Source organism: Propithecus coquereli, unplaced genomic scaffold, assembly GCF_000956105.1.
Source record: "Propithecus coquereli isolate 6110/MARCELLA unplaced genomic scaffold, Pcoq_1.0 Scaffold44, whole genome shotgun sequence".
Lineage (NCBI taxonomy): Eukaryota > Metazoa > Chordata > Mammalia > Primates > Indriidae > Propithecus > Propithecus coquereli.
The window spans coordinates 2,451,329-2,464,578 of NW_012150174.1; the positions used below are offsets into that span (position 1 = coordinate 2,451,329).

The 13,250-nt window shown below is 53.8% G+C and overlaps 1 protein-coding gene across 2 annotated transcripts in view; it reads left to right on the forward strand.

Moving 5' to 3' along the window:
- USH1C (Usher syndrome 1C (autosomal recessive, severe)) overlaps positions 1–13,250 on the forward strand; it is a 48,532-nt gene that overhangs the window by 5,075 nt on the left and 30,207 nt on the right. For both annotated transcript variants that reach the window (XM_012654231.1, XM_012654232.1), the window contains exons 2-8: positions 5,691–5,758; positions 7,103–7,246; positions 7,380–7,518; positions 11,544–11,652; positions 11,782–11,806; positions 12,010–12,067; positions 12,379–12,473. In XM_012654231.1, coding sequence (XP_012509685.1) covers positions 5,691–5,758; positions 7,103–7,246; positions 7,380–7,518; positions 11,544–11,652; positions 11,782–11,806; positions 12,010–12,067; positions 12,379–12,473 — 638 coding nt within the window. The remainder of the gene's footprint in view (positions 1–5,690; positions 5,759–7,102; positions 7,247–7,379; positions 7,519–11,543; positions 11,653–11,781; positions 11,807–12,009; positions 12,068–12,378; positions 12,474–13,250) is intronic.

The window sequence follows — 13,250 nt, forward strand, 5'->3', positions numbered from 1 at the left end:
AATTAATAATAAAAACAATTCTTAATCTCCTATAGAAGGATTAAATCCTATATAAAAGAGATTTTGTCCCCATTTTACAGATAGGGAAACTGAGGTACAGAGAGATGCAGGCCCAGTTGGGGAAGGGGTTTGTTGGCTCCACCCCCACACTCCCACCCCAGGTCTGTGTCTGGGCCATGCACGGGTTTGTGGGGGGACAGGAGGGTAAAGAGAGAAAGTCCCAACACAACTCCGTGAGGCCCATGGCAGAGGTGGGGACAGAGTGCTGTTGTGTGCACAGAGAATGACATGACAGGCTTTGTGGGGGAGCCTGAGGAAAGTCTTGGCCAAGAGGAGGTGACATGTGAGGTGAGTCTTGAAGGTAGAGGAGCCCACGGGGAGGAAATGGTGCTGGGACCACCACGGCTAACAGCTAACGTTTCCCACTAGCCGTGCAGCAGGGAGCAGCCGTCTCACCCAAAGGGGAAACCAAGACAGCCTGATGAAGGGCCTGTGTAGAGAAGGGCACACGACTGGCAACTGCTGCAGGGGGCCAGGGGAGGGGGTCACCACACAGGTGAGAGGCCCAGACAGGACCTGCAGCCTTAGGCAGAGGGACCTGCCAGAGACTAAGAGCCTCACTGCCTTTCTCCTGGCGCCCTCTCAGCTGCTTCCCCCTGGCTGAGCACAGCAGGACGCCCCGGGGCGTGGGAGCCCAAGCAGAGACACCCCCACCCGCAGACAAAGGGCAGGGTGGAGAAGACTGGAGGCCCAAAAGAAAAAGATCTAGCACACATGTTGGAGCCCTTGAAACGTCCTGGGCAGTGTTGTACGTGCTTTACATGTACTCACTCATTTAGTCCCCATAACAGCCCCAGGAGGCCTCGAGTGGAACAACATGCATTATTTAATTTGTTCTTGCTCTCTTTCTCCTTCTTTGGCTGGGTGCACACCTAGAGTTGAATTTGCATGAGTTAAATGTTGTGGGGTTCCCCTGTGCAGTTGTCCTGAAGGGCCAGCCCACCTGGAGGAATACCGGAAGATGAGACTAGCGAGGGCCCCACACCCAAACCCAGATTTTGCCACCAATGCCCCAGATAAGGGGCCTGAAGATCATGAGGGTGGAGATTCCCCCTGCCATACAGACCAATAGCACAGTCCCAGTTGAGCGCCAGCCAGAGAATGCTAATGCTGGGTGGGGATGGGAGTGTTGTCCCCCCAATAGTTATTTGTAGATGGTGGGCTCCTTTAGGGTTTCTGTGCTCAACCAATATCAGGAGGGATCTAAGAAAAGGAAAAGTTGTCTGAATCTAGTTGGAGAAAGGACACTGGTGTCTTGCATGCAGTAGGTGCTCACTAAATGTGTATTGGACAAGTGCATACGAAGAAGTTATAGATAGTAAGTGGATACCATACAGTGGTTTGAAAACAAGCAGAGGTTTTGAAGCTAAAGGCATAGGTTGGAGTCTCAGCTCTGTGACTTCTCTGAGCCTCTATTTCCTCATCTGTGAAATGGGAATAATATTATAATATCGAACTCAGAGGGTTGTTAGGAGGTTAAGTACATGTAATGTTCCTCAGATGCTTTGGATAGTCAGTAAGCAGAGTCTGGCCTGAATAAGTGAGCCAGACCAGGAGGCAGATGAGGAGGCCGTGGGCTGCCACGGTCAGGAAAAACTCTTGCAGAGGTGACTTGGACCCTGCCTGAGATGAAGGCAAGGTTGAGATGGGAGGACGGCCCATGTTGCATATATGGAATACCTGGGACCTACTCCTTGCTGATGAGCTGGAAGGGAACTAGGAGGGAACAGATCCAGGAGGCTGCAGCAGATGTGTGCTGAGGAGTGACAGGAAGGTGGTGACCCAGGACTGGGTCCAGAGGGCAGAAGGAAGGTGCTAGACTAGAGCAGATGGAGGTCATTCATTGTCCAACAGACGCCCCTGAGCAGCTTGCAGTGTGTGCACCACAGGGTGCTGGGTACCACAGGGAAACAAAGAGCACAGATGAGGGGAGGGAAGAAAGGAGTGCGGAAGACCTACGGTGTGCCGGATGCTTTATGCGTACCTGAGCGCAGGGCACTGGGAGCATCGTCCAAAGCGCCCTAGAGCAGGGGCTCTGCGAAGCTGATCCTTGGACTGATGCTAGGCAGAATTCCAGGAGGAAAGGACACTACATAATTTTTAAAAATATTTAGAAAGTAATTCAAATAATGGTACTATTGTTACTGAATGTTCAGGCTTCCAGAGAAACTTCTATCTTTCTCGGTTTTCTTTCCTGGTGCCTTTTAACACCTGAGGAGTGAGGTGTGAGTGTGTGTCTTCAGTCGGTCTGGTCAGGGAACAAAGCAGTGCTGTCGTCTTGGAGTCTCTTGGAGACATTTCTGGGTGGAGAATCATCACGCTATTTGCAGGATCTTCTGTGTAAAAGCCATTTTTCAAGTTTTTGATGATTTATCAGTTAGATTCACATTGAAAGAGCATTCCACATAAACCGGATCTGCGTTCCCAGTTGTTGTGGTATATAGAGAACACTTTCAATGGCCAAGTCAGACATGGAGACAGATGGGATGTTCTGAGTGAGGACAGCAGATTCCAGTGTGTCGGGGGAAGGGTCTGTTGGGCTGCAGCCTGAGTCCCACTGGGAATGTGGAGATGGCCCTGCAGAAGCAGGCAAGGGCAGGACTGAAGACGGGGTTTGGGTGACCTCACCGGTGAGAGTGGGGGGACATGAGGCTGATGAGCTGAACCCTGCGGCTGCCTCAGGAGGAGCCTGTAGGATGTGACTTCTGGCAGGGAGGAAGGGGCGCCTGCATGCCATGGTCAGTGCTGAAGGGCTGCCCACAAGAGCCAGAAGCCTGGGAACCTGCGGAACAGGCTCTTTTCCACCAAGACCATCTGCATCTGGAAGGGAAAGCAAAACAGAATCCTAGACCCTTGCAAATTCCCTTCGTCTTCTACTCCAACTTTCTACCTCACTACTTAAAGCTAATGGTGCAGCAGGATGCAATTCTGCAAAGACGGATGGGAGAGGACTTCAGTCCTGAGGCCTCAGCCAATGAGACATTCCCACTCATGTCACCACCTTTGCTAAAATTCGCCTAAAAGCCCTTTGGTCAGGGATGTCCTCAGTGCAGCCAAAGCACATGGAATTTTTACGCTCCCCTTAGAAAGCAGAACATTTGGGTTCAATGAGTCATTCAAAAGGTGTTCTGTTTTCTTGCTCATTATGGACCAAGCCAAAAGGGTTTTCTTAACAGCACAGGTGACAGAGACGGGGATTAGAGATAAGGAAGAACCTGAAAGCAAAAGGTTTGAAATTTTGGCCTGAAGGGGCCTTGGGAGTTATTTTCTCCTGGAGGCATGAGTCACACCAAATGGACGTGGTGTAGCAGAAAGAGCATCGGCTTTGGAGTCACACCTGGGTTCAAGTCTTAGCTCTGCTTATTAGCTGTGGGGCCTTGAATGTGTTAATCTCTCTGATCCTCCGTTTCGTCTGCGAAATGGTTTAATATCGGCCTCATAGGGCTGGTGCGAGAAACAAATGGAATAAAGCCTACGAAAGGCTCCTGCTGCCCCCTCATGGGAGCTTCCGGGGACTCACTGGGGCAGCACCCTTTCCCTTCCCCTTCTGTTCCCACGGTTACCTTCCTCCCACCTTGTGCGGGGGTACCAAGAGGCAGAGAGACAGATTCATTCAATATTCGTTTATTAAGCACTAACTATGTGTTAGGCACAAGGAATTTAGAACAGAACAGACCTCATCTTTCCCCTCATGGGCTTTTCCGTCCAACGAAGGAGACAGACAAAACAATTCACAAAAAAACCTTAAATTACAAATCGTAATTGATCTAGTTGATGTCATGAAGGCATTAAAACATCTCAGGGGATGGGAGTGGGTTTCGTCCAGGTAGGTGGGCAGGGAGTGGGGCAGCCATGCAGGGAAGGGCAGAAGAAATCCTGGCGGTGGGAACAGCATGTGCAGAGGGAACAGCATATGCCGAGGCCCTGAGGCTGGAGGGGGGTCAGCCTGAGGGAACTACTGAAAAGAGGCCCTCATAGCCAGGAAGAGTGGTAGGAGGGGAGGCTGGACTTTAATAAATCAAGGTAAGGAGCTTGGATTTGGATTTTGTTTTAAGTACAAGAAGAAACTATTAAGCAAGCAAGTGACATGATCTAATTCGTAAAGGTATTTCTGGCCCCTGCTCTAGGATAGTTCAGAATTTCTCTCTGCTCAGACTCCTCAGTGAGGTCCCCCACCCTCCCACACAGGCCCTGGCAGAGTGGCTAGAAAGTCCAGGCTGGGTCCTCAGAGAGATGGGTTTTTGGAGGTGCCCACTTACATGCTGTGTGCAAGAGCCCAGCCTACCACCGTATGATTTGGTGCCCCCCACTCGAGCACATGTTTCCACCCCGCCCCATCTTCTGGCTGGCTAGGAGCCCCTTGCAGTGAGGTAGGGAGAAAGCAGGGCCGCCCTCATTGGAGCAGGTGGGGCGAACTTCCCCAGCAGCTGACGCCCAAGCTGTGAGTCAAGCCTCCTGTGTCATTCTCACCTTGAGTGAAGTCCTCGGCCTGATTTAGAGGGCAGGGGTACTCCCAGATCAACGCCAGAGATCTGCATTCTCTACCTCTATTCAGGCCAGAAATCCCAAGGGCTGGGCCCAGCATATCCTTCCTGTGTTGGGACAGACAGACTGTCCCCGGTCTTTCAGAACCCTTGCGATACCGCAGAAAGAAATAAGGCTATTCTGGCCCCTCTCTGAGGACCAATCATGGGGGAACTTGCAGCTTCCAGCAGCGGTTTCTCTCTGTGAAGGGCTGAGGCCCTGGACCATGCCGTTGGGCCTGGAGGCTGCAGGAGAGAGGGTCCCAGTGAGCCCTAAAGCTTCCACCTTGCCCTGTTACCCAGTCTTGGGCTGAAGAGAGAGCCGAGGGCACAGTGTGTAGAGATTCACACTGAGCAGCCCAGGGAGAGGAATTCAGGGCTTTCCTGGGACTGAGGTGCTAATGAAACAGCTCCTGAGCCCAACCTCGGAGTCCCAGCCATTGACGTCAACAAAGTCGAAATGATGTAACCTGACTCTGCTCCTGGGGGGACGTGCAGGGACCTGGGGAGGGGGAAGGAGTGGCCGGGAGGCTGACTAGTGGACAGAACTCAAGGCCAGCCCAGCTTAGGCCAGGACAGGACAGGGTGGAGTTCCCTTGGCATTGGTGTCACAGAGGAATTTGGTGGTTGGGGGCTTCCGGAGGGTGGGATGTGTTATCTGAGTGAGTGGCCCAAATCCTTTCTGAAAGCATTTATCCGGCACTACAGCCACCATCAGGTAAGACGATGGGCTTCTTCTGGACATGGGTAACATAGCCCCGGGGGTGAGCAGCAGCACTACCGTGGCGGTGTCTCATTGTCACACAGGGGTTCACGTGTGCGCATATGTGCGTGCATCCGTGTGCATATGCATGTATCACCCCACGTGGGGACGGGATTCAGCCTGGCCACATCTGGATGTGCAGCTGAACTCCTGTGGCCTCACTGGGGTGGTCTGCGTGGGTTTGATATACTGGGGTCGGAGGGCAGCCTGGCCTGTGGCTTCCTTCCTCTCCTCACAACCCCGGCCCTAAGGAGATGCTCGGGAGGTCCCCGGGGATGGCCTCTCCTGGGGTCTGCGATGGGGTGCAGGGCCTGGAGCTGTAATTCTGCCTTCGGGTTTTCCAGGTGGATTTTCTGATTGAAAATGACGCAGAGAAGGACTATCTCTATGACGTGCTGCGGATGTACCACCAGTAAGTGTGCCGGCTCTGGCTCCCATGGGCCACTCGCGTGCCTGTCTTCAGGGAGCCCTGGCATGGGTTGCTTTGAGACAGAGGAGCTCAGGAGGCAGATGCTCAATGCTCCTGGGAATCAAATGGTCACGCCATTCACTCATTGTGGCAAATATTAATATTTATACAAATACTTTGTACTTGGCTCTGTGCTAGGGACAAGGGGTATACTTGTGAGCAAGACGGTCTGGTCTCTGCCCTCGGATTGCTGACAGTCCGATGGGGGCGGCTGTCAAGTTGCCAGACAGGTTCAATGAAGCATGGTTGTTGGGACAGAACAAGAAATGCCAGCTGGCCCCAGCCCCTGCGTCAGAGACACCTCCAGATGTCTCTGGTCACCCTCTTGCCTTTCAATTCATTCTGTGTACATTCATGCTGGGCGCCCTGCAGGACCTGGAATGAATAAGATCCACTTTCTTTCCTTTAGTAATTCATGGCCTGGTTGGGGGAGATGGACAGACACCACAAACCCAAAGACAATAACTGCAAAGTAGAGCTAACTGCAGAAATGTGAAGAAAGGAGATTTCACTTGTAACCGTGGGGGGTGTGGGAGGAGGACCAGGGAGGCTTGGGCTAGGCTTTGAAGGATAAATAGAATTTCAATAGATAGAATAGCAGGGAAGGGTGTTCCAGGATGAGGGATTAGCAGCAGCAAGTAGGACTTGGGGTACACAGGGACAATAAATGGCCACAGTCTGGAGAAGTTCTATGGAGACAAGTCATGGAGGGCCCTGAGCCTGCCAAGAATGGATTTTGTCCTCTGGGTAGTAGGGAGCCATCAAAGGCTTGTGAGCAGGGGAGTGATTTACATTTAGAAAAGATTAGATGAGATGAGCAAATCAGCAGACGGCTGGAGATGGCCAAGGTCTGGGCAGTGTGAAGGAGGAAGCAAGTGAGAGGTATGGCGAGGGTAGAATTTACAGAACTGGGCAGCAGGTCAGAGTGGAGATAACAGTGTGGGAAGGGCTGTTGACACCACACAGAGGCTTCCTGTCTGGAACGACCCCAGACTTCAGAACTAGGCTTCACTGAGTTTGAAGTCCTGGCTTGATTTCGTCTGCAAAATCGGTTAACAGTCCCCCGCTTGCTGGTTTCCTTGTGATATTTATCTGAGAGAACAAAGCTGTCTGAGGCACCTGGCTCAGAGTTAGGGGCTCTGGGCTTTTCAGGAGTGTTCTCCTCAATTCCTAGGCCTGGGTCCAGTGGGTGGGGGACCTAGGCTGGGACTGCTTCCTCTGGAAATCCCTGGGTCCCACAGGTCATGGCCAGGGGTCAGGTTCCAGGCATCCCCCACATCTCTGCAGGACCATGGATGTGGCTGTGCTCGTGGGAGACCTGAAGCTGGTTATCAATGAGCCCAGCCGCCTGCCTCTATTTGATGCCATCCGGCCCCTGATCCCGCTGAAGCACCAGGTGGAATACGACCAGCTGACCCCCCGGCGCTCCAGGTGCAGAGCGAGCCCCCAGGCCGGAGGCAGGGGGTGGGAGGGGTCGCCCTGGGATGGACCGAGTCCCTCGCTAGTGGGAGGGGCAGCACTGGCGGTCAGGCTGGACCGTCACTGACCTCTCCTGCCATGGCAGGAAGCTGAAGGAGGTGCGTCTGGACCGTCTGCACCCCGAAGGCCTTGGCCTCAGTGTGCGTGGTGGTCTCGAGTTTGGCTGTGGGCTCTTCATCTCCCACCTCATCAAAGGCGGTCAGGCAGACAGCGTCGGGCTCCAGGTGAGCGGGAGAGTCCGGGGTGGGGGGCCAGGACCTCAGACTTCCTGCCTCCCCCCCTCACTCATCCACTAGGCTGGGGGGTGCAATGTGTTCACTCACTTTTCTGAGCCTTCGGGGGAGGACAAGGCTGACGCATCCCGACAGCTGTTCGTAGGCCCCTAGAAATCAGGCCACAGGCAATTGCCTGTTTCCTTGAGTCAAGCTGGGAGCCTGGCCACTGCCTCCTCCCAGCTGCTGCTGCTGTGCTTCACCCCACCTCCCTACTTCCCAGAAAGGGAACATAGTGATGTCCAGACACTTGAGTTTGGGATATGTCACCTTTGCCAGCAGGGAAAAAGAAAGCCCAGGGCAGTATGATGTGTAAGAGCATAGACTCTGAAGTTGGATGAGTCAGGTTCAAATCCTGGCTTTGCTATGCATTAAGCTGTGTGACTTTGATGACATGACTTAACCCTGTGCCTCAGTTTCCTCACCTATAAAAGGGGAGGATGATAATGCTATCTCTCTGCTCAGGTTGTGTGAGCACTAAATGAATGAATATTGGAAAGTGCTCATAATAGTGCCTGGCACATAAATGCTGTGAGTTTCCTAAGTAAACAGAGAGAGGGGGACCTAAGAAACACCTGTAATGGGCCAGGTGACATGCTCACAGCCAGTCCTTGCTATATGCGTTGACTGCGTCATCCCCAGTTTACAGAGTTAATAGAGGCTGGCAGGCCAGTAAGTGGCAGAGCCAGGATTAGAACCTGGGTCTCCTGACTGCCAAGTCCAGAAATCTCTCTTCAGTGCCCCAGGTGCCTCTCGCTTGGGGTCCCCACACCTCAGTGCCTGAGCAGAGATGGGCAGACCTCCAAGTCTCACTCCTACCAGAGCCCAGAGCTGTTTTTGGATGTGCAGATAAAGGAGGCCCTCCCACCACGTCCCAGAGCTTCCAGTGTGCTCGTTATCAACATCCTAATCCGGCTGCCAAGCCCGGGGCTTCAGAGGGCTCGAGAGCTAATGGTACAAGACACCGTGGAGTGGGGGGTGGAAACAAGGAGCTGACAGACGTCGCTTTGTTCTAAATCCCTGTCTCACGGCTCGCCGGTGGCATCTGAAATTTCAGCCCCTTCATTATTCTGTTCTCTGCGGCACATTTTCCAGCCCAGAAATGCAGCCAGAGGAGAAACATAATGAGCTCCTCTCTTGGCATCAGCCGAGGCCCTGTTTTTCCAGGGCGAGCTCTCCTCCTAGGACAAGCGTTTCTCAGTGGTGCCTCCGTGGCCGGGAGCATCAGGGCCTTTTGATGGAACTCAGAGTTTTACCTTCCCGGCTGTTTCTCAGGCTTCTGGGTTATCGACCCTTTCTCTGGCTGCTGGGTTCATCTCTCCTTTGTGCTGCTGTCCCTCAGATCGTCATATCACCATGGCCCCCCAGCACAAAGGGCCTTTTGCAGGGCTCCACGCAGGGTGAGAGGGAGAGGAAAGTCGATCCTGCAACCTGAGCCAGAGGCCGTGTGGGAATCGTTCTCACTGGGGTTCTGGGCAAGTTCCCTTTAGGAACAAGTCAGGGAGCTTTCCTCAGAGGAGCTTGGGGGAAAATGGCTGCATCCATTGACCTGTCTGGGGTTTGTGTTTCTGGGGAGAGCTCATATTTGAGAGCAGCTTGGAGAAGATTCTAGAAGGCAGAGGAGAGGCGGCTTCAGATGTAGCCTGGCTGGGCTGACGACCCTGTGCTGACTTGACCTGTGAGGCTATTGGACTCTCCAGTGGGACCTAGTCCTGGGGGTCCATCACTCCCCTCTTGTCCCTCTGCTGGAGATACTTGAGATTTTTTTCAAGAATGTCTTGCCTTAACCTATATCCTCTGCCCTGAACAGGGCAGCCTGTCATATACAACTTGCTGTGTATTCTAGGGCTAGAAAATTGTTCTCTGTGCCTTGGTTGTCCCAGCTATAAAATGGACAGAGTAATCCTTGCCTTCATTTGGGACTTGTGGGCTCCGACAGGTGGCAAGGATCCAGGAGGGCAGGATGCAGGGAATTGCAGCCAGGCTTGGCCAGGCGCCCTTCTCTTCTGCTTCCAGACACCCAAGAGACAACACTTGTCTGTCAGGGATACCTGACTTCAAATCCCAGCAACAACACTGTTCACTAGCTGGGCGACCTTGAGCAAGGTACTTAACCTCTCCGAGCCTCATCTGATTAACACAGGTACAAACTCCTACCCTGCAGGGTTGTTGTAAAAAATAGGTGCAAGGAGCTAGTCCAGCTTCTCTCCTCAAATTAGATGTCCCCAGAAATCTTTAGCAATCCCCCCATTGTGCCTTTTGAGCTCCTCGCCACTCCTGTCAGGTCCCCAAGAAGATTGAGATCTGTGTCCAGGAGTGGGAGGGAAGTGTTCCTGGCAGTAGTGAGAAGGTGACTCTGTGGGAGTGTTGTAGAGCAGTGGTCCCCAACCTTTTTGGCATCAGGGACCGGTTTCGTGGAAGACAATTTTTCCACGGACCTGGGGCAGGGGGAGGAGGCGAAGCTCAGGTGTGAGCGATGGGGAGCGGCTGTAAATACAGATGAAGCTTTGCTCGCTGGCCTGCTGCTCACCTCCTGCTGTGCGGCCCGGTTCCTAGCAGGCCACGGGCTGGTACCAGTCTGCAGCCTGGGGGCTGGGGACTGCAGCTGTAGAGGATGGGAGTTGCCCTAGAGGACCCCTCAGAGGCTGTGTGCCCAGCCCCTACCTGCCCAGGCCCACAGGGAGTCCAACTTGCGTCCCCCATATGTTCCAGCATGTCACCAAAGCGTCAGCACATGTGGTTTGCAGTAAGCCCCTAGCTGACCTGCACTGGGGGCTGCAGGCAAGTGAGGGGCATCCGGGACCAATCCCTGTTTTGCAGCTACTGGCTGAATGACCTTGGACAAAACATCACTTCCTTGGGTCTCTGTTTCAGCTGATGACTGAGGGTCCCTCCAGCCCCGTGATTAATAACTGAGGAGCTTCAGAATTGATCCCCAGGGCCGAGGTGCCTGAGGGAGCCAGTAGCAGTGTCTGGGGGCGGGGCCATCTCACCATGGATCTGCATCCAGGGCTGGCCCCGCAGCCCCCTGAGTCCCCCCGCATCTACCAATCCGCTGTGGCGTAAGCCTGGAGAAGAGGGATCCAAACGGAGTATTCAGGGCCCAAACCCAACTAGTGGTAACGACAGCAACCATTTATGGAGCACTTACTGTGTGCCAGGCACTGGCTGGCTTCACATGCATAAGCTCACTTAATTCTCAAAGCAACTACAGTATTCCCCATTTTACAGATAAGGAAAGCTGAGGTTCAGAGAGTTCAGGAGACTTGCCCAAGGTCACATAGCTAATAAAAATAAAAGAAGGGATTTGAATCCGGGACATCCGATGCCAAAGCCCTGTGGTCAGGCACTGTTCTTCACTCGCTCCCAGAATAGGCTTTCAGAGGTCAGGGCGATGGCAGAGTTAAAACATTCATCAAGTTTCCGTCAGTGGAAAAACAGAGATCATGTGTGTGTGTCAGTGATGTACGCTTGGGTCAGGAGTCACAGAAGGTCCCCCCTCGGTCACAATGTTGTAGTGACTAACAGAAATGGGTGAGCCTGCTTCCCAGGGGTGGGCGGACAAAGTCCGGGCAAGAGCTGCTTAAAGCTGGGTAAAGTGTCACCCTTTACGTGGATTCCAGAACCTGGTGGAGCCCCAATGGGGTGGAAGGGACACCAGAGCGAGGGTACAAAGTCCTGAGTTTTACTCCCAGCTCTGCCACCCACGTGCTGTGCCCCTCACCCCCATCCTGGTTTCTCCATCTGTAAAATGGGGCAGAAAGGCTGCTTGGAAATGCCACCTGTCCCAGGATCCCTCTGGCTGATGGAAGGTGGGTTGGTCATGACAAGGTACCAGGGCACATTTAGAGATTTAGCCTGGGGGACAGCATGGCTGTGGTTCCCTTTTCTGGAGACCGGCGGGAGCATCCGGTGGTGAGCCCACCCAGGTGCCTGACGCCCCCCCGCCTGGTGCTCCTTCCCTGTCTGTGGCCAAGGTAGGGGATGAGATCGTCCGGATCAACGGGTATTCCATCTCCTCCTGCACCCACGAGGAGGTCATCAACCTCATCCGAACCAAGAAGACTGTGTCCATCAAAGTGAGACGTGAGTGAGGCCAGAGCGGGCGGGGCTCAGTGCCGGTGGCGAGGGAGGGAGCAGGGGCCCCCAGCTCCTGGGGAAGGAAGGGAGGGCAGAGGAGCCGTGCTAACCCCTGTGCCTTTTTCTCCCCCGCAGACATCGGCCTGATCCCTGTGAAGAGGTGAGCAGGCCCCTCCTCGAGGGCAGACGCTTTCCTGTGGGTGCAGGGTCCTGGTAGCAGCCCTGGGGGCTGGCCCCACCATGCCACTCTGCTCCTGGGCCAGCGGAGGCTGGAGGCTCCAGATGTGGCAGATCTGGACTTCGGACCTGGCCCCTCAAACAGCTCCTGCTAACAACCGCCCTTCTATTTTCCCTTGCCATCAGCACTCCCGACGAGCCCCTCAAGTGGCAGTATGTGGATCAGTTTGTGTCAGAATCTGGGGTAAGGGCCAGGACCACCTGTGACGGGGTTTGGATGGGGTGGCCTTTGAGGAGGGGTGGGCAGTCCCAAAGGGAGGGCTTGCTCTAGTGAGGTGCCTCAGGGGCTTCACGTGGGCCCCCAGGGCATCCAGCGAGCCCCCGTGTGGCAGTGGGCCCTCAGCCAGGCCGGGCTGGTGCAGGCACATCCCCAGGGACAGAATGGCGATCCCGCCCGTGTGAATGCAGCAGCATTCACTCTCAAGGCCTCACAAGCTCAAGAGGCCACTTGCATGCATGTGGACACCCAGTGACCTGCTTCTATCCCTCCTCCAGGGCGGGCGGGGAAGCCTGGGCTCCCCCGGGAATCGTGAAAACAAGGAGAAGAAGGTCTTCATCAGCCTGGTGGGCTCCCGGGGACTTGGCTGCAGGTGGGTGGCAGGCATGCCCAGGGCTCATTCGTGGCCAGTAGACCCCAGTAGGCCCCTGACACCTTTCCCCTTCCTCACTGCTGCTTCTGAACAGACGCTGGCCCACCAGGGATGTGATTTGTCCACTGGTGAGGACACTTCTTGGTGCCTGAGTTCCTCTCTGAGCTTTATAACAGCTTTGCGGGCCAGAGGGGCATCTCTAACAGGTCCCATTTTATAGATGAGGAAATTTATCCCAGAGGCAGAACCATGTCCCTTTGGTGGGCTGTTGAGTCACTACGAAAGGAACCTGTTTGCCTGGTCATCTCTGTCACAGTTCCCTTGTCACTTACTACCTTGTGGGCTTCCTTAAGCAGCAGCCAGGGAATTCCAAACAGGCATCGGGCCACGCAGGGCGTTCTTATTAAACACACACGTGCTGCAGTCGCTCAGATCTTGGTTCCAGCCCTGCTTTCCCACTTAGGAGCTCTAGAACCTTAAATCAGTTACTTAACCACTCTGAGCCTCAGATTCTCCCTCTGTAAGTTGGGGATAGTAATTCCCACATCACAGGGTAGCTGTGGAGAAAGTAAAGTACCAAGCTTAGTGCCTGGTAGGTAGTAAGCAGTTGGTAAATATTATTGAAGCTATTATTGTTTGTTATTCTTATTTCCTTTCATTCGCATGTATTCAGTGCTTTTGTGCCTAGCATAAGTGATAAAAAGTCTCTCTAGGAGGTGACAGCCTAATCCAGAAGCCAACCATATAAATAGTTAAAGGGTAACAAGGACTCTAAAG